This window comes from Cibotium barometz, chromosome 15 (assembly GCF_041138505.1).
Source record: "Cibotium barometz isolate CiBa-2024 chromosome 15, ASM4113850v1, whole genome shotgun sequence".
NCBI lineage: Eukaryota > Viridiplantae > Streptophyta > Polypodiopsida > Cyatheales > Cibotiaceae > Cibotium > Cibotium barometz.
Genome location: NC_141060.1, coordinates 19,032,137 through 19,053,461, shown reverse-complemented (window position 1 = coordinate 19,053,461; position 21,325 = coordinate 19,032,137). Strand labels below are relative to the sequence as shown.

At 45.2% G+C, this 21,325-nt stretch overlaps 1 protein-coding gene across 1 annotated transcript in view; it reads right to left on the bottom strand.

Moving 5' to 3' along the window:
- The window catches only part of LOC147631030 (uncharacterized), a 76,770-nt gene extending 55,836 nt beyond the window's left edge, over nucleotides 1-20,934 (bottom strand). Inside the window, exons 1-8 of the mRNA XM_086809133.1 lie at nucleotides 20,242-20,934; nucleotides 19,919-20,138; nucleotides 19,639-19,742; nucleotides 19,330-19,446; nucleotides 19,093-19,239; nucleotides 18,286-18,950; nucleotides 18,047-18,168; nucleotides 17,867-17,961 (exon numbers count right to left, since the gene is read on the bottom strand). Of these exons, the coding sequence (XP_086665259.1) occupies nucleotides 17,867-17,961; nucleotides 18,047-18,168; nucleotides 18,286-18,950; nucleotides 19,093-19,239; nucleotides 19,330-19,446; nucleotides 19,639-19,742; nucleotides 19,919-20,138; nucleotides 20,242-20,346 (1,575 nt within the window). The 5' untranslated portion in view covers nucleotides 20,347-20,934. The remainder of the gene's footprint in view (nucleotides 1-17,866; nucleotides 17,962-18,046; nucleotides 18,169-18,285; nucleotides 18,951-19,092; nucleotides 19,240-19,329; nucleotides 19,447-19,638; nucleotides 19,743-19,918; nucleotides 20,139-20,241) is intronic.
- Nucleotides 20,935-21,325: the final 391 nt, after the last annotated feature.

Genomic DNA, 21,325 nt, shown 5'->3' with positions numbered 1-21,325 from the left:
CAAGAAGGAGGAACGTTGTTTTATTTGCGAAGAAAAAGGACACATGCGTAACGAGTGCCCGAAGCAAAAGGGTGCAAAGACCAACGCAGGACCCAAACCAAAGGCAGCTAACTAGTTGTCTTTGACAGGTACGTCAGTTACTGTACTTTCTCGCCCTAGAACATGTTCTGATTGTCTGTTCAACTCTAAAGTTTTTGGCTTGCATGATCTTCTTTGAGTTTATGGAGAAGTGAATGGCCATAGAATCCACATTCTTCTAGACCCTGGCAGCTCACACAATTTTGTTAACTACAAACTTGTGCAGAAATTAAGTCTTGATACGACACCCAGCGACCATACCTATGAGGTACGCCTACCTGCGGAACGGCAAGTATGGGATCGAAAGGTGGAGATGCTTCCAATCCAGATTCAGGACTACAAAGATACTCTGGAATGCTATGTTATGCACGTAGAACATGTAGACTTGTTATTAGGGATTGAGTGGTTTAAGACTCTTCAAGTCCAGATAGATTGGTCTAGTCATATTTTTTCTTTTCAACATAGGAACAACCAGTATAGTATTTTAGGTGATTGTATACATCCCTCTCAGGGACCTCTTGTAAATACAGTTGATTTTGGAAATGTAATGGATTCTTCTTTGTATACTGGTTTCCATTGTGTATTGATTCCACTTTCTTCATTTCTCATTCCTTCCATGGATGTCAATGAATTAAGTGTATTTGAAAGCAAAGAATTACAGAAGATACTTGACTCGTTTCAAGATGTATTTCCTAAGGAACTGCCATCGGGTTTACTACCTAAAAGAACAGTAGATCATCGTATTGACTTGATCCCTAGTGCTCATCCTGTCAGTATTCCACCTTACAGGATGAGCCAAGCTAAGGAAGATGAGTTGGCTAAACAACTTGAAGACTATTTGAGAATGGGACAGATCCGTCCAAGTAAATCACCTTCGGGTACACCTGTGTTGCTTAGGAGAAAGAAGGACAACACCTAGAGAATGTGTATAGATTACAAGAGATTGAACAAGCTGACAATTAAGAACCATTATCCTCTCTCTAGATCAAATGACCTAATTGACCAGTTAGCAGGAGCGAAATATTTCAAGAAGATAGATTTACGTACTGGCTATCACTAGATACGTATTCATGAAAGGCATGTCGAAAGAACCGCCTTTCGGACTAGGTATGGCCATTACGAGTTTCTCGTATTACCTTTTGGATTAATCAATGCTCCAGCCACTTTCCAGCAAATGATGAACAATCTTTTTCGTGAACATTTGGGAAAATTTATGGTGGTGTTCCTGGATGATATTTTGATATATAGTTGTACTCTTGAGGATCATGTTCGACACCTCACGATTGTCTTATCTATTTTAAGACAAAATCGACTATATGCTAAATTAAGTAAATGTGAGTTTTTTATGACAGACATCATTTACTTGGGACACAAGATCACTAGAGATGGATTGAGCATTGAAGGTTCTGGACTAGCCTATACCAAGAACAGTGAAACAACTTCGTTCTTTTCTCGGTTTTGTTGTTTTTCCTCTAAAATCGGTGCGGGAGTACTCTCAGCTCACACTATCGATGACCGACTTGTTGAAAGGTCGTGGACGTAAGTCAAATCAGCCTATCACTTGGAATAACGATTTGGATATGGCCTTCAGACTTTTGAAAGATAAAATCAAGGAAGCACCTATCTTAGCATTACCCGATCCTAGTCGGTCTTATGTTCTTGAAACTGATGCCAGTGACTATGCGATCGGGGCTGCTCTATTTCAGGATGGTAGACCAGTTACTTTTGAAAGTAAAAAGCTTGACGATACTCAATCTCGTTGGCCAACCCTTGAGAAGGAGCTTTATGTTGTGATTCATGCTCTCAAGGTTTGGAGACATTATTTATATGGCTCCAAGTTTGTGGTATTGACTGATCATCAGTCAATCAAGTATGTGTGTGATGCGGATGATTTGAGAGAAAGGAAAGCTCGTTGGACTGAGTTAATAAAAGATTTTGATTTTGAGATTCGTTATCGAAAAGGGTCCATGAATAGAGTTGCAGATGCGCTTAGTCGAATTAGAGAGGTGAATACTTTGTCATTCACCGAGATTTCTACTGACTTATTTCAGTCATTGAGAGGGCTTTGCAGGACTGATAGTTATTTTGGTCCATTTTAGCAGAAGATCCAGGACGGGAGCTCATTGATTGACCAAGACTCGATGACTGAACAGTCTACCATTCAGGCTGCAGGAGTCCAGTGGATGATTCGGAATGGTTTACTATTCCGTAATGACAAAATTTGTGTACCACATATCCCGGACATTAGGTCCATGATTCTTAAGAAGTGTCACGAGGCCCCTTATGCTGGACACCCTGGGGTACACAGGACATTAGCGTTAGTGAAACGCACTTTTTATTGGCCAAAGATGAAAGAGTATGTAGAAGATTATGTTCTCAAGTGTCAAATTCGTCAAGCAAATAAAGCTGAACGCTTTAGACAGGCTGGGTTGTTGCATCCTTTGCAAATCCCAAGTAATAAATGGGAAAGTATTTCCATGGATTTTATTACCGGATTGCCAAGAACACATCAAGGCCACGATTCTATTTGGGTTGTGGTAGATCGCTTGACAAAAATGGCTAGATTTTTACCGACCCGAAAGACTATTACAGCTCCGCAATTAGCAAGGCAGTTTATCGAGCAATTGTTTAGACGGTACAAGTTACCGCAGGACATAGTCAGTGATAGGGACTCTAAGTTTACAAGTGATTTTTGAAAACTTGTTTTTGAGAAGTTGGAAACAACTTTGAATTTGAGTTCCTCATATCATCCTCAATTTGATGGCCAGACAGAAAGAGTGAATCAAATTTTGGAGGATATGCTTCAAGCATATGTATCCAAAAGATAGAGTTCATGGGAGGATTATCTTCCTATGTTAGAATTTGCATATAACAATACTAAGCATACGAGTACAGGTTTTAGTCCTTTCATGCTTATGTATGGTTTTCAACCTAGATCACCTGTTACGGTAGGATTCTCAGGACTTCAGCATGATGCAGCACGTAATTTTTCGCAAGATATGCAAGAAATGTTACAAGTTGCGAAGGAATCTATTAGAAGTGCTCAAGACCGAGACAGATTTTATTCTAATAGACATCGTTTACCCAAAGAGTTCTCTGAAGGAACGATGGTGTATTTGCGAGTTCCGAAAGATTCCAAGACATTACGGACAGGTCAATCTTCGAAATTATCCCCTAGATACTGTGGACCATTTCGTATTACACGACGGATTGCTTCAGTTGCATATGAATTGGATTTGCCTTCTCATGTGAAAGTTCATCCTGTATTCATGTCAGTAGACTTAAGGAAGTACTGGATGGAACAGACCAATTAGTTACTCCTCAAGAAATCATAGATGTCGAGGACATGACATTTGTTCCACACGAACCTGCAAGGATTCTTGGATTTCGTAAAAGAAGATTGCGTAATACGCTTATCACGGAATCCAAGATCAAGTGGAACGATCGTGTTGAGGAGGACGCTACATGGGAGACATTGACTACTCTTCAGAGAGACTACCCTGGCTTTTTAGTGAGCTCAGGAGTGAGCTCTTAGTGGAAGGGGAGTATGTCATGTGCACAGTGTGTATCTACCGTGTGCTGCACGCATGCAAGACTAGCTTCGAGGTTTAGGGAAGCTTGGAGCTAGGCAGGCTGATTGGCGAGCTGAGTTAGGGATAGACTAACGGGCGAGCACTAAGTATGGACGGACGAGCACCCAAGTATGGATGCCCGCTGACCGGCCAAGAGCCTATAAAAGGGTGGCCAAGGTTAGTCATTAGTCATATAGAGTCTCGCGAGATTTGTAAGAGCTCTATGGTCTGGAGCCTGGATCTAGTGCAGACGTGCACCTGCTTTACGTAACCGAGGCCGACAGCAATCTCGAGCCCCGTGAGGGTATCTTCGTGGCGGTATGGGACGTCGCAAGGTAGAGATTGGTCGGTACGTCAACCTAGTTAGCTCATCTCGTGGCTCGGTGGGGACAACAAACATTGTGGGCTTGCCCACGGCTGTCATGGTTGGGTGGTGAGTCTGGCCTGCACCCCCCTTCTTGTTTGTTTGTTTGTTTGTTTGTAGGTTTCGAGTCTCGTACCAGGAGCGTTCCACGAGGAGATCCTATGGGGATTTGACACACTCGATCTTGGTTTGTTCTATCTCGGGGGGCAGCTTGCAGCTTTATGCATACAATGATTCAGATTGGGCTCGTGATTATGATACCAGGCAATCCACCAGTGGGAATTGTTTTTTTCTTGGCAGTTCATGCATATCTTGGTTGGGTAAAAAAGCAACCCACTGTTGCCACATCTACTTGTGAGACTGAGTACAGGGCAGTCTCACAGCTACAGTAGATTGTGTATGATTGAGGAGCTTATTGGCTGATCTTCGTGAGTGTCAGCAGACACCCACCACCATTCTCACTGATAGCCAGAGTGCTATGGCCGTGGCACGAAATCCAGTATTTCATGCACGTACCAAGCACATTGAGATTCATTATCACTATGTCAGAGAGAGGTTACATGCAGGGGAGATCAGTTTATCTTACTGCCCTACACAGGATAATGTTGCAGATCTATTCACAAAGGCTTTACCTCGAGAAAAGTAGAAGGGAGAGAGAGAGAGAGAGACATATGTGGGGATAAGTCAACTCATTAGAATGAGTGTGTGACTCCCCTATCACACATGTATATTTGCACTAGTACACATAGTGCACTTAGTACATTAAAAGTACTAAGTGTACTATGTACTATAACTTATGGGCTTGTACACACTATAAGGGTGGGCATAATGCCTTTACCCCAACAACCTCCCACTTAAAGGCAAAGTGCCCTTAAACGAAGGAAAAGAAAAATCAGCATGTACATGATAATATACAAGGCCATATCAAGGCTGAAACTGACCTCATCCAATGCCCATCAAGTGTCTGCAATGAGCAAACCGCTCAGGAGGCAAACTCTTTGTCAACACATCAGCCGGGTTGTCATCTGTATGAATCTTAACAAGCTGAATTTGGTTGTTCTCTATCACCTCTCTGATGAAGTGATACTTCACATCCACCTGCTTCGTCTTTGCATGAAAGACAGGGTTCTTTGCCAACTGGATGGCACTCTGACTGTCACAATGCAACAATGGAATATCCCCTGTATAACCCAAATCAACCACTAACCGAGATAGCCATAATGCCTCCTTGCAAGCCTCTGTGGCTGCAATATACTCGGCCTCTGTAGTAGATAAGGCAGTGCACTTCTGCATCCTGGATATCCATGACACAGCACCTCCTGTGAATGTAAACACATAACCGGTAGTAGACTTCCGGTATCTAGATGACCGGCATAATCCGAATCCGTGTAACCATGCACTAATGCATCCTGTTTGCCAAAGCATATGCACATATCCTGTGTGCCCTTAAGGTATCTCATGACACCTTTCACTGCTTCCCAATGCTTCTTGCCAGGTTTGGCCGTGTATCTAGAAACCACTCCCACTGCAAATGCAATGTCCGGCCTAGTAGCAACCATGGCATACATGAGACTGCCACAAGCTGAAGCATACGGAATCTTGGCCATATCAGCCCTGTCACTATCCGACTGTGGGCTGTCCATAACACTGAGTTTCACATATGGAGGCAAAGGAGTACTAGTCTGAGTTTCACATATGGAGGCAAAGGAGTACTAGTCTTCTTCCCCCCATCCACATTGAACCTCTGCAAAACTTTGCCAATGTATTCCTTCTGAGACAAATACAATAGATGCTGATTTCTGTCCCGAAGTATCCGCATACCCAAAATGTGATTTGCATCACCCAAATCCTTCATATCAAAGGTCTGATGCAGCCTCTTCTTCAAGGCATCCATCTCTTTACGAGATTTCCCGGCAATCAACATATCATCAACATACAAGATGAGGATCAATAGACTGCCATCCAAAGCTTTCTTGGTGTATAAGCAGTGATCTATGTCACTTCTCTTGAAATCCTGGGATTTCATGAATGTATCAAATTTATGATACCATTCCCTTGGTGCCTGTTTGAGCCCATAAAGACTCTTTTTCAGCTTGCATACAAGCTTCTCCTTTCCATTCACTGCATAACCCTCTGGCTGTTGCATATATATCTCCTCATGGAGATCACTGTGAAGAAAAGCGGTCTTCACATCCATCTGAATCAAATCCAAATCATCATGAGCAACCAAAGCTAATACAGCTCTAAGTGTGGTCATTTTGACCACTGGAGAGAAGATCTCATCAAAGTCCACACCATATTCCTGCTTGAAGCCCTTAGCCACTAACCTGGCTTTGTATCTTGGCTTTGCATCAGGTGCAACTTTGAGCCTGTAAACCCACTTGCATGGCAAAACCTTCTTGCCTGTAGGCAAATGCACCAACTTCCATGTTCCATTTTTGTGCAGAGAATCCATCTCTGACTTCATAGCACGCTCCCAAAGAGCCTTGTCTGCCCTCTGTAAAGCCTCCTTATAACATGAGGGCTCCCCACAGTCAGTAAGCATCAAGTAGTCAACCCCTGGAACAAACCTGTCAGGGGCTCTGGAGGGTCTTGTGGACCTCCGTACCCAATGACCATCATTTGCAGGTTGCTGTCCAGCCTGCATATCACCTATTGGTGGCTCCTGTTCCATGCCATAAGGTTGAAATATCATGCCCAGTATCTCCTCTAACTGTGGGATATCCATAGGGATATCTTCTGCCATCTCTGGCTGTCCATTTGGACCATTTTCAGCACCATTTAAGGGCTGGTTTTGCTGCTGTAATGGCTGATTTACAGCCCTTGGTTGTTGTCCATGATGTCCATCATCATCAAAGATGACTCTGCCAGGCTCCTGTTGCCTTGCAGGCTCCTTATACATGCAGGTTTCATCAAAAATGACATCATTGCTGCGTATAATCTTTCTATTCACTGGATCCCAAAGTCTATACCCCATTTCACCTCTGTCACCATATCCTAGGAATATGCATTTGTGAGACTTAGGATCAAGTTTGGTGCGCATTTCCCTGCGTATGTGCACGTACGCAACGCAACCAAACACTCTCAAGTGCTTGTATGACGGAGGCTTCCCTGTCCATACTTCCTCTGGCACTTTCCCACCAAGCCTCGTGTTAGGTGACCTGTTTATAAGATGAACGGCTGTCATAACAGCTTCAGCCCAAAAACCATGAGGTAACGCAGCATGTGACAACATAGAACGGACCTTCTCCTGAATAGTCCTGTTCATCCTCTCTGCTGTCCCGTTTTGTGGAGGATCTTAAGGAGTAGAGAGCTCCCTCTTGATGCCTTTAGCATCACAAAAGTCCTGAAACTGTTTGGACATATACTCTCCACCATTGTCGGAACGCAAAGCCTTCAGTGTTTTGCCTGTTTGATTCTCAACATGAGCAACAAACTTCTAAAACACTGAGAATGTATCACTCTTCAAACGAAGAGGATAGACCCACACCTTGCGTGTGGCATCATCAATAAAGGACACAAAATATTTTGCCCCTCCCAAAGAAAGCTGAGGCATCTCACATACATCTGTATGCACAAGCTCTAACTGAGCATCTTTCTGTCCAAGAGCTTTCTTGTGGGGGCACTGGAGTTGCCTGCCATATATACAATGCTCACAAAACTGAAAACTTGAAAACTTTAGAGAAGGCAAGTAACCAAAACGAGACAATTGCTCCATTCCCTTGACACTCATGTGTCCCAACCGGCTATGCCACATAGAGATTTCCGGCAGCTCGGTTGCATTTACATTAGCATGGTGACAAACACCAACATGCATGAAGTAAAGAGTGTCCACCTTAGAGCCTCTGGCAACAACCAGTGAGCCCTTACTAATCTTCCACTTTCCACGACCAAATGTGGTAACATAATCAGCATCATCAAGCTGTCCAGTAGAAAGCAAGTTCTTCTTGATCTCAGGCACATGCCTAACATCATGGAGCATAAGCTGTGAGCCATCTGAAAACACAAGCCTCACATCACCTCTGCCAAGAATCTTGCATGCATGGTTATCACCCAAATAAACTACTCCTTCATTGCCAGCAGTATACCTGACAAACAAGTCTCTGCAACCTGTGACATGAAAGGAGGCACCTGAATCAATGATCCATGAGTGCATACCATGACCATCTCCTGCAAGAAGTGAATGGGCATCAAGTGAAGACGTGAATAGGACCTCATCCTCACTGTCACCTGCATGTGACACATTGACTTCTTCAATCTTGACTCCACTTTTGCCCTTTGGCTTTACATCTTTGGCTTCATCTTTGTCTTTGTCCTTTCCTTTGCCCTTTTCCTTTTGATCATTCTTCCATTTGTAGCATTGCTTTTTGATATGTCCCTTCTTGCCACAATAATGGCATTCCAAGTCCTTTTTGGAGCGGGACTTGCTCCTTCCCCGTTCTTGGCTTTTACCCCTTGCTGGGATCTCCCACGTGCATTCATTGCATTGGACTTTCCAACAGAGTTGTTCTTCCTATTCATCTCTTCTTGAAGAAGAGCACCCTCCACATCTGCATATGACAGCATAGCATTTGAATTGCAATGTGTCCAACTCTCTGGCAAAGTGCATAAGAGAAAGGTGGCTTGATCAGAAATTGATCTTAAATCAAGGGGCTTTTCAAGATTTTATGCTTGTTGAGCTTGGTACATTAACGCACATGAAGGCATCCAGAGTCTTCACAGTGCTTCCCCCTGGCCACATATACATCCAGTACATAAAAGCCCCTTGACTTACAGGCACATTGAGTGCTTGACAGGCATCAACACATTGCCCAAAGCATCAAATGCCAGTGCCTGCATGCAAATCAACCCAATCGGCACAAAAGCCCTTTGATCTGCCCTGCAATTTCCTGCAATTTAGGCCCGAATGTGAGATTGCTCACATCATACAGCATGTATGAATGCCCAATGGCACAATTACATCAAAAGCCCCAAATTTTGACATCCAATTTCCTGCAAATTGATCCTGAATGTGACCAATGTCACCCGATTTTGCCAATTTTGCTCAAAAATTGAGCAATTTGGCACCTGTACCTGCTCAATTGATGATTGTACCTGCTCAATTGCAAATCCCAAAAAAAAATTGAAGCATGTACCTCTGAAATTTTTTATTAATGTTGCAGAAGGGAGGAGTCGTGAAGGGAGGAGTCGTATTGCTGATGATGCTGCTGCTATGCAGGTGGGCAATAGCTGAGGAGCTCTGTAGCGATAGAGGGGAGCTGGTGTCAACGATAGACAAAAAAAAAATTGAGGCTGGTTGCGGCGTTTCGCTATAGGCGCCTCATTTGCTGTGAGCGCTGCTTCAGCGAGTCGGGAAGAAGACCTCCCTCTAGCGCCAAAGACCTCCACGGGCGCTGCCCCAGCGAGTCGGGAAGAAGACCTCCATGGGGACATGTTTGCTGGCGAGCGCTGATGTTACGCCTTGTGGCCAGGCGTCTGACACGCAACGGCTTGCTGGCCTGTTTGTTGACGCCGCCTCCGCCTTTTCACCAACAGCTTGAGCGAAGCTACGCTGCCAGCTATTACCCTTCCGTTTGAGGTCCTGTCGCCCACGAGGAGAGCTTCGCACGGATACGAGCCAGGCTAGTGCATTGCTCCAATATCTTCACACGCATAGGCTCGTCTTCATGCGCGTGGTGATTTCTGACTTGCGCGCTCTGTTATAGGTGCGACGTTTCTCTGCCTGGCGGGCTCTCTTGGCAGCGGAGTCCACCTTCTTCGTCGTAGTGGCAGCGGCAACAACACGTATCAAAGGGCGCCTTTTGACGTCTGAGAAGAAGAAACCCCTACGAGCCAGTGATTCATGAGCGAGTGGGCTAATGGCAAAGCTCCACGAAGAAGCCAGATAGCAGGAAGGCGCAGGTGGAGAAGAAGACGAAGAGTGAAGAAGCGAGAGGCGAGAGCTCAGCAGATCTCTGCAGTTCTGTTTGCCAAGGCTCTGATACCAGTTGATGGGAGAGAGAATTAGGGTTTCATGTGGGAGACATACACACCGAGAAGAAGGGAGAGAGAGAGACATATGTGGGGATAAGTCAACTCATTAGAATGAGTGTGTGACTCCCCTATCACACATGTATATTTGCACTAGTACACATAGTGCACTTAGTACATTAAAAGTACTAAGTGTACTATGTACTATAACTTATGGGCTTGTACACACTATAAGGGTGGGCATAATGCCTTTACCCCAACAGCTACCACACTTTTGGCTCTCTCTCTCTCTCTCTCTCTCTTTCTCTCTCTCTCTCTCTCATTTATGTGTGAGCTTCTCCATCCTGCACCTAACCCTAATGTGCAAGTTTGTGTGTGTGAGTGTGTGAGTCCAACACCAACAATTAGCCAGGAGGGCACAGCACGACATCAGAGGATTTATTGCTACTTTGTGGATTTCACAAAGCCTTTGATATAGTACCCCGAGCCCGCCTCCTACACCATCTATAGGAGATAGGAGTCCCATCCGACATGGTTTGGAGCATCATTACCCTCGATGAGTCCGTCCCTGAATGAGTGAGAGCCCCCAGGGTCCCAGCAGTTACATCGTAGGAGATTTCGAGTACTATTGGGGTGAAACAAAGCTGCCCTCTATCACCTTCTCTTCTGGCCTCTACATTGATGAGATCTCGAGCTTCATTGACAGATTAGGCGAGGTTGGTCCCACCTTGGCAGGCATATTGATCCCCCTACTACTTCATGCAGATGACATCGTCCTCCTTTCAAATTCAACGGAGGGGCTTCAGAGACATTTGGATGCCTTACAGGACTTTTTCACTCAATTGACCCTGGTAAAACCAAGCTAATGGTCTTCAATACCTCCCGCCCATTCACATCTAGATTGATCTTCACATACAAAAAGGGGATGCTATGGAGATTTTCTTATCCTATGTCTACCTCGGTGTCACCTTCAATGACCCAAGCTTCACTACACTACAATTCCGAGAATGAAGTAGCGAAAATTTCTAGAGGAGGATTTTGCACTCCTTTGGATGTAGGTAAAGGTGTACTAGACGAGCTTCGCTCCCCGTCATGAAATCATCATTCAACACCTACGCAGAGTCGAAAGTTATGTGTTGTGTTGTTGTGTTGCGATCAGTTGTGTGTTGTTCAATTGTGTTGCATGTGTGACCTAATCCCGTGTGTTGTACTCACTCTACCCTTGGGACCCCACAAGGGGCATGAGAAACTAGGCCATGAGCCTAATATTTATCCTTGACACAGAATGAGGTAATCCCTTGAGGGGGGGATTGTTGGGAATCAAGGTCTTACATGTGTGTGAACCCACTCCTAGAGTGAGGAAGTATATGTGTGAACCAGTCCTTAGAGGGGTATCAAATAATATCTAGAAATTTGTGAGTGAGTGACATAAGCAATGATGTCAAGACGCGACTTTTGTAACCTATAAAGATACTTGTACTTTCATTGAAATAATCATGTAAGTGTGACATCGATTTGAGTCATGTACTTCACCTCTCTATTATTAAATTTATCTTCTCTCTCTCCCTTTCTCTATTGTGTGCAATGCAACAACCATAGCCATGTTCATCTTCCAATCACCATAGCAGGGTTGATGTAAGCCCAGCGGGGCGTGCAGTGACAGACTCAACCATGTGTCCAAGAGATAAAAATATAAAAAGAGAGAGAGAGGAGAGAGAAAAGGGAATGGGAATCTTGCACAGTACACCACATTGAGCAGGGAACAGGCCCCACTCCCTTTCAGGAATTTATTCAGGAACAATCCACGGGCACGCTGGCCAAGATCAATATAATCAATGAATACAAAACAAACAAATATGCCGATGTAGGATATTCAAGTCAATGCCGATGTCGACGCACAAGATCTCTGATGTCAAGCACCCCACGGGGATGACCCACAAGTATCTCTCACCGAGCTAGTACCAGATCCAATATGCAAATCCAATGGATCCCAAGTCCAATGAATCCAAATCCCAGTCTAAAATCCAAGCTCCATGTCTAAGCTCTGTGTTCCATGTTCATGTCCAAGCTTCATGCCCAAGCTCTATGTCCAAGTTCTTCATGTCTATGCTCAAGTTCAAGCTTCCATGTCCAAGCTCTAAATCCACTCGCTCATCGCATGAATAATCTCCATAATTCCTACAACCTTGTCGATGATGAAAACCCTAGAGAAGTTCTTTCTGGCAAGAAAACTGATATAAAACCTGTTTTAATGGTTTTCGAGCGATAAAAACATCCAAAAAGCAGTTTTTAGGGTTTATTGAGCAGTTTTAGGGTTTTTGGAATTTTATGTCCATATAGTCCATACAACTGTACAGATCTGTACGATCACACGGAAAGATGGTGACATGGCACTGCAGTTGCTGGAGGCGCTCTGAAATCAGCGAGTAGATATGAAAAACTCCATGATTTGGTTCATAGATGATAATAAAGAAGATAATCTCCACGCTTGAACGAAGATGGCAACGCAATGAAGAGGTTCTTCTTCAACTTGATGCTCAAGAGAGGCTCATGCTTCTTTTATTGTAACGCGCGGAAGCTCTGGGTAGTCTTCTTTCAGCCCTAAACACTCTTGAAGACCGTCTTGATGCAAAACGCACCATGATGCAAAAACGCAGGTAGAGAGAGAGTAGAGAGAGAGAGTGAGAAGTGCTGGAATTTCAGTATATACTATGTACAAAAAAGGTACAATTCTGTACAGCATTTGGCTGCCCACTTGAAAAGGTGATAAACCCTAATTCTGGCCCCCTATGGGACCTCTAGTGACCCACACCCCTAGTGGGAGTGAATGCTTTCAATGATGAGTCCTTGTTGCCTTTTATAGGCTCTTTGGAGCTGCTGAAAACTGGCCGACTGCTGGTCGGCCAGTTCTGAATTTATTAAATGGCTTTAATTCAGCCGACTGGGTGATCTTGGCCTTGTCTTCATGCGCCTGCTGCTGCCACGTCAGCCGACCTGTTTTCTGGTACAGCCGACTGTACCCTGGTTCTTCTCCACATCCAAACTGGCCACATGCTCCATAGTCTGACTCTATCTGGTTCCTAGTCTTTATCTGCTTGCCTCTTCTGGATCTAGCCCTAGAAATGTCCATGGCATTGCTGATGCACACGTCATCCAAGAGTAGGTTGGATTCCCGTCATCAAGTTTAGTAGAGGGGGATGTCATGTGCATCACAGATGCCATGGACATTCTCAGGGCTAGATCCAGAAGAGGCAAACAGATAAAGACTATGAACCAGTAGAGCCAGAAAATAGGAGCTTCAGGTGTAGCATCTGAGGTGAGCATGGAGCAAGACAAGTGGGGTCATGGAGGGAAGCAGTCGGCTGAAGCACATGAACCCAGACTAGGGCTGTCGGCTGCAAGGAAAGGAGGATGTTGGCTGTCAGCTGACGTCAGCAGGAATGGTGGGCAGCAGGCGCATCAATGACAATGACCAGCAGTCGGGCAGCACCAAAAAGGACCAGTCGGCTGATATAAATGGTATTTAACTCATTTATGACTGGCCGACCAGCAGTCGGCCAGTTTCCCAGCAGTCCTAGAAGTCCAAGAGCAGGTATAAAAGGGCAAGGGTGCTCCTCATTGTAAGCATTCTCTCCCACTAGGGGATTGGATCATAGGAGGTCCCATAGGGGACAGATTTAGGGGTTAACAACCTTTTTATGAAGGCAGCCAAGGGCTGCAAAGACATGTACCTTTTTTGTACATAGTATATACTGAATTTCCAGCACTTCTCACTCTCTCTCTCTACTCTCTCTCTACCTGCGTTTTTGCATCATGGTGCGTTTTTGCATCAGGAGGTCTTCAAGAGTGTTTAGGGCTGAAAGAAGACTACCCAGAGCTTCCGCGCGTTACATTGGTATCAGAGCATCAGGCTCAGCCAAGCTAAACACTGATTCAGTCCCAGATGATGGTGTACAGGTCCAAGGTACAGGAAAGTACACGGATTCGAAGCCCAAGGCGGGAACACAGATCGGGAAGATCTCCCAGGAGGTTTGTTGGTGGTGTTCCACAGTGCCAGATGGGGATGGCAGTACCGTGAGCCAGATGGGTTCTCAGGTAACGGTCCCAAGGGAGGTTGATCCTCCAAGGGTGATGTGAGAGTGCCAGACTCAGTTCTAGGAATGAAGACCAAGACGGTGTTCAGAGTCAGGGCAGGAATGGATTGTGGACCAGAGGAAGACCAGATGCATAGATCTTCATCAGAGACAGAGTGGTTTGGAGAACAGACCGGATTTTCAGAGAAAAAGGTTTGCCAGGGATGGATGATGACAGAGGGACTTCGGAACAGGATTGGGATGATGACAGTCATCCAAGAGCAGGTTGGATTCCCGTCATCAAGTTTAGCAGAGGGGGATGTCATGTGCATCACAGATGCCATGGACATTTCCAGGGCTAGATCCAGAAGAGGCAAGCAGATAAAGACTATGAACCAGTAGAAGATGGACATGGAGCAGGACTTGGAGCAAAACATGGATCAGAAGGACTGTCGGCTGGATGGAGGATGACATCAACAACACCAGTGGGCTGTCGGCTGCAGGACAGAGGGGTGCTGGCAGCAGGCGCATCAAGAGATCCAGTCGGCAGCATTAAATGGATTTTATGAATTAATAACTGGCCGACCAGCAGTCGGCCAGTTCCCCACATGCTCCAAGGCCTATATAAAGGCACCTTTGCTCCATGTTTGAGTCATTCCACCCACTAGGGGTGTGGGTCACTTAGAGGTCCCATAGGGGACAGAATTTAGGGTTAGGAACCTTTTAATGAAGGCAGCCCATGGCTGTACAGATTTGTACCTTTTTTGTACATAGTATATACTGAATTTCCAGCACTTCTCACTCTCTCTCTCTCTCTACTCTCTCTCTACCTGCGTTTTTGCATCATGGTGTCCCCTATGGGACCTCTAAGTGACCCACACCCCTAGTGGGTGGAATGACTCAAACATGGAGCAAAGGTGCCTTTATATAGGCCTTGGAGCATGTGGGGAACTGGCCGACTGCTGGTCGGCCAGTTATTAATTCATAAAATCCATTTAATGCTGCCGACTGGATCTCTTGATGCGCCTGCTGCCAGCACCCCTCTGTCCTGCAGCCGACAGCCCACTGGTGTTGTTGATGTCATCCTCCATCCAGCCGACAGTCCTTCTGATCCATGTTTTGCTCCAAGTCCTGCTCCATGTCCATCTTCTACTGGTTCATAGTCTTTATCTGCTTGCCTCTTCTGGATCTAGCCCTGGAAATGTCCATGGCATCTGTGATGCACATGACATCCCCCTCTGCTAAACTTGATGACGGGAATCCAACCTGCTCTTGGATGACTGTCATCATCCCAATCCTGTTCCGAAGTCCGTCTTGGTCTTCATTCCTAGAACTGAGTCTGGCACTCTCACATCACCCTTGGAGGATCAACCTCCCTTGGGACCGTTACCTGAGAACCCATCTGGCTCACGGTACTGCCATCCCCATCTGGCACTGTGGAACACCACCAACACACCGCCTGGGAGTTCTTCCCGATCTGTGTTCCCGCCTTGGGCTTCGAATCCGTGTACTTTCCTGTACCTTGGACCTGTACACCATCATCTGGGACTGAATCAGTGTTTAGCTTGGCTGAGCCTGATGCTCTGATACCAATGTCACATGCGGAAGCTCTGGGTAGTCTTCTTTCAGCCCTAAACACTCTTGAAGACCTCCTGATGCAAAAACGCACCATGATGCAAAAACGCAGGTAGAGAGAGAGTAGAGAGGGAGAGAGTGAGAAGTGCTGGAAATTCAGTATATACTATGTACAAAAAAGGTACAAATCTGTACAGCCATGGGCTGCCTTCATTAAAAGGTTCCTAACCCTAAATTCTGTCCCCTATGGGACCTCTAAGTGACCCACACCCCTAGTGGGTGGAATGACTCAAACATGGAGCAAAGGTGCCTTTATATAGGCCTTGGAGCATGTGGGGAACTGGCCGACTGCTGGTCGGCCAGTTATTAATTCATAAAATCCATTTAATGCTGCCGACTGGATCTCTTGATGCGCCTGCTGCCAGCACCCCTCTGTCCTGCAGCCGACAGCCCACTGGTGTTGTTGATGTCATCCTCCATCCAGCCGACAGTCCTTCTGATCCATGTTTTGCTCCAAGTCCTGCTCCATGTCCATCTTCTACTGGTTCATAGTCTTTATCTGCTTGCCTCTTCTGGATCTAGCCCTGGAAATGTCCATGGCATCTGTGATGCACATGACATTTATACTTGGGGAAGCCTTGCTTTTTGCCAAAAAGTAATGCTTTTGCTTTGCTTTTGTCTTTTTATTAAATATTCTTGATAATAGCCAAAGTTCTTGATTTGTGCTTTTACAACTTCAGGGCCTTGCTTTTTGGTCCTTTGTAGGTTCAAACTTCATTAAAAAGAGGCCGAGCAATATATAAGTTGTTCAGGTTGCCTCATACCTAAGTTGCTCTCTCTCTCTCTCTCTCTCTCTCTCTCTCTCTCTCTCTCTCTCTCTACTATGCTTAAAATCTACAAATCAACCCGAAGGGTCTCTTTTATGGATGTTGGCTGGCCTGAAATGTTGTGCTTTCTTGCTTTTCCCATAGTCTTAATTATCTTCTAATGTCCTTATTGACCAAGATTGGAGATTCATGTTAGTGCCGAATTGAGCCCCATGTTTCCTCTTTTAGCAACATGTGCTAGTTTTGGAGTAGAGCTGCTTTTCATTTAAAAAGCGACACACCCTCATATAGATTGTCCACCTATGAAGCGCCCATGCCATAAATTGTCCATGTGTTTTAAAAACTCCTTTTTTATCAGACCAAAGTGCAATAGATTGGAGGAACCACAGACTCACAGCATCCCCAGCACAAAAGCAATCAACATCTGCCCACAAATTGGACGCTGGTGTTTTCAGAATGTTGTGCAGAAACCATAGCGTAAAGGTTATTTGTACAAAGTCTAAGGAGCTATAGAAAAAGGAATTAACAGGGCTGACTGGACTTAATTCAAGGCATGCTTTTTTGCATGGAAAGTGGATGATCATCCAAAAAAAAAGGATCCAAATCCAATCTTTAAGTGTTTGTTGTGTCAGTTGTCTAAGACTGTTTGTCGAGACTTGGTCTAAGTGCAGTGTCCCTGCCTAGCACGATTGTTGCAAAGCAATAAAGACATTACTAAAGGGGGGATCAACACAATCCAGGGGGACATCTCTTGGCCAAGCAATCGTGCTCTTTATATTTGTGATCATCCTTGATGAGTTCTTCAACACTAGCACTTTATTCGTGTTTCCTTTCTGGCATCACTCCAATCAGCACTGCACCTCTTGCTAATGTTATAGATACTACACTACGCAGTTAAATAAACTCAAATTTCCTTCCAATACCGCCTCTACACATGAAGAAGACTGACAAAGAAGCTAAGAAACTAAAAGTGGGAACCACCAAGGTCCTAAAAACAGGAATGGAAAAGCAGACAGGCAAAAGAGCTAGGAGCATGAAAGAGGGAGCTAGAGAAGTCCCAGGAAGGAAGACTGACAAAGAAGGTGTGGCTACTTCTCGTAGACAGTCTCAAAGTGTCCGACCATCCTGGGGGACTAAGTTCTCTTGCTTGGACACGATGTGACCCCGCAGGTAACACTCAGAAAAAACATCATCCTCGGAAGGGGATGGATTCTGATTGCATAATCAGTTGGCGAAAGCAAACCACTACCCTCTAGCTTCCCCACGGGAAGCTTACCATACCTTTGGTATACAATGATACCCCAATTCTCTCAACATCCCAAGCCTCATCGCCCAAACATACGATAAACAAACTCGCAGGCTGCATACCAATTATTAGTACAGGGTAAGTGTAACTTTGTAGCCTACCGCTGTGGGCAATGAGCCGCTGTCAAAAACAAGCAACCTTGCACTGAAATGCTTTGCCAAAGCTTTCACCAGCACCTCCTGATAGATGTCCGACCCTGATCCAAATCCCAGGTAGTTATCAAGAAACTGGAATAAATGAGCAGTGTCATGTAGAAATAAGATGACAAAACAAAAACAAACCTGCAGGCCCAGAAAGCAGAATACGTGGACTCACTCCATGCAAATCATTTGTGAACCTGGCATAATCTGGGCGCTTCAAATGAATGTAGGTTGAGGCAATCAGCACATTCTTTGTGCTTTCACTGGCAAACCATGCACTTTTACTTAGCACAAACTGGTTCAATATTGTACCCAAAAAGCATTACTACCACATTGTAGATGATAAGTCATACTTCTATACTTCAAGTCACACCACTCACCTCAAGAAATATGGGAAATTATCAAAGGAGACCTCCATGTCTTGGCCTTCAATGACCATCCTTGTAAAGTCATCCTTCAAAGCTTGCCATTTTACAGCCATTGCAGAAGCCACGGCAGCACCACTGTCTCGTTCCATATCATTACCCTTAGCACTTCTTTGAGAGTCACCTCCTACGCAATCAAGCTCACCACAAATCACATTCTCCACGTCCTTTGGCAAAGATCCTAGACAATCACCTGCCAGCTCCACAGCATGGGCAGAACCTATATCCATTCCTGCATCCTCCATGGTAAGATCTGTTGCAGACTTCTTGCCTCCTGGTTCAGAAGGCATAACAACAGGATCCTCACAACTTTTCCCTGTTTCTCCAGCTGCCTCTACATCAGACATGGATCCATCTGAAATATCAGAAGGAGGTGGCATGGGCGGCAGCATTGCTGTCATAGTTGCTTTCAACCGTTCATCTGAGCTCTGTGCTAAACCGAGAGGATACACTGTGTTCTGAGTAAAATTTGAAAGAGACGCCAGTATAGAGGCCCCTGCCACATCTAAGGGGTCTCCAGTTCTGGCTTCATCAACTTGCAACACTTTAGCTGCTCTGTTCTCCGGAACAGGATGGGCTGCTGATGAGGGAACAGTATTACTCGATAAAGGCTGAAAGATCTTCAAAAGCGTAATTAAGAAAAAGTAGCCTTTCTGTCTTTTGATCAGTTTAAAGACTCATTGCATAAAATTTAAAATAAAACTCATAACTTAAGCTACTATCACCTATTTAACAGCAAGTTCTTACTGTTAGCATGGATACGTATGAGTAATGCTTGCAAGATGAGAAGACAACTTCATCACCACCTTTGAGAAGGATATTACAGTTCTTCTTCAAGGTTTTTTTGTTTACAAGCACCACACCATTATTCCCAGTGTTCTCAAGGAGTGTTACTCCGCCTTGTTCATGCTGAAAATGACACAAAATATGAATTGTATTAAACCAACCATGACAGAAAAAATATGTTCCAAGTTTAGCCAAAAGGAAGACAAAGACTACCTGCATAAACTTTAGCCTGCAAAGAACCCCACTGATGCCCTGATCCTTCAGCTGCAAGTTGCAGGTCCTGCTACGTCCAATGGTAAAGGTATGCCCGACTAAGTTCACATGTTGATGCTGCAATGTAAGAGCCATTCCACCATGAGTTTGCAGCAACATGTTTGATATGTAGTGCAGACCTAATCAGGGGTAAAACTAACAATTTAAGACTAAAATACCATTTTGGTCCATTAAAGAACCATATGTGACATGATTGCCCTGATGACGTTGCTGTAATTTTAGGAACACAAAAATTATGAAGAAACTCACCTGATTGCATTGAGATAAAAGCTTTCCCCACGGATTACCAGTGTCTGGGGGCTTCAATCTGAACCAGGTTCCAGAGTTCCTCTGTCTAGGTAATGTTGGAGCCCCTGCTTAACAAACAATCATGTATAGGCAATTAAACACCCAAACATGTAAAGGCCATGGATTGCACATGTGCCGGTAAAAATGAAGAAGAGCATGCCTGATCAACTCAATTGAAAAGGGTAACCCTAACTTCTGCAGACAAGAAAGAGAAACCCTAACTTCTGCAGGGTTATTCTACCTGGAGCATTAAACAACTTTGATTTCTCATAGGCAGCATCTGAGGCGCCATCGTCGGTCAGTTTAGGGGTCCGAGGGGAGCTTTCATCAGCTTGGTCGCCAATAACCGGTGCAGTATCCTGTGCTAGGTTCTCCTCCTGCGGCGACGGCGTGCACGGCTGTGAATCATTCCGCTCTGCCGCACGCGCAGATGGACCCTCTTCCTCCGGTTTCTCTTCTGTCTGCAGGGAAAAAAAACGCAACAATGGCGGCGGCCCATGATCAGAAGGCCCCTCTCTCTTTGTGTGTGTGCGAGAAGAAAACCACCATGCTGAGAACACAGACCTTCGCTCGTTTCAGCGATTGCGGCTGCTGCTGCTGCTGCCCGGGCGCATGGTCGGAGGAGGGAAGCGGCAAGCGCTTGGCAGCAGTTCGCCGGGTGGAGACCATGGCGGCGGCAAGGGACGATCGGTTCAGAGAGGCCAGATATGGCAGAAACCGTGATAGGGAGAGAGTGTACGAGGGAGAGGTTATGGCGAAGCAGAAAAAAGGGAGATATGGCCCAACGAAGAGAAAGGGAGGCTATGGCGGTGGATCAGCGAAGACAGGGGTGCGAGATCAGGGATAGAAGATGGAAAAATTTGCGCAAGGGCGGGTCGATCTGTGCAGAGAAACCTCAAACACGGAGAAGAAGCCGGGATATGGCTACGGCGAGCTCAGACAGAAGGTTTTGGTTATGGCTATGGCCTTGATTGTTTGTTGCACGATGGAATAGCGAGATGAACGAAATGCTAGAGCATTCATTAAGGACAGTTTCCATGTAGCCCTCCATGAAAGACAATTCCATGTAAGGCTCCTCTCAGACGCATCACCCCTTTTGGATGCCCCTCTCACCATGAAAGTGGTCAAGGAAAAGCTGACTCACTAGCCATGGCCCATTGAGTAGCAATGTGATGGTCAGCCAACATCTCTCAGGCATCAATGGGGGCAGGCATCAATGGGGGCAGAGCTACCATTCGGAAGTTTTGATGGGTCCATCTTTGAGGGACCGTTTGCAAGTTTTTTAGTAGAGCTGTGTGGGCCTCAAGGTGGTGCCCACGCTACCTGCGCTATGTACATGGAAAGAAGGTCTCTTGGTTGTTTGTACCGTGCCTACCCCCCCTTAGGTTTAGTTATCTCGGAGTTTCATTGGGAGGTCTTTAAATCACCTAAAACTTTGGTCAACTCTCATCAACCTTTGTAAAGAATTCTTAGATTGTATATAATGAGCTTTGGAGACCACATAAGGGGCAGGTTGCATATGTCCTCGTTTTCAAGTTTAGGTATATCTATAACACATGCGCAATCACTAACAAAAGTCAGTAAATTGCATAAGAGGCGATGGGGTTTACAAAACTTTACAACATATTGTGGGGGACCAAGCAAAGAG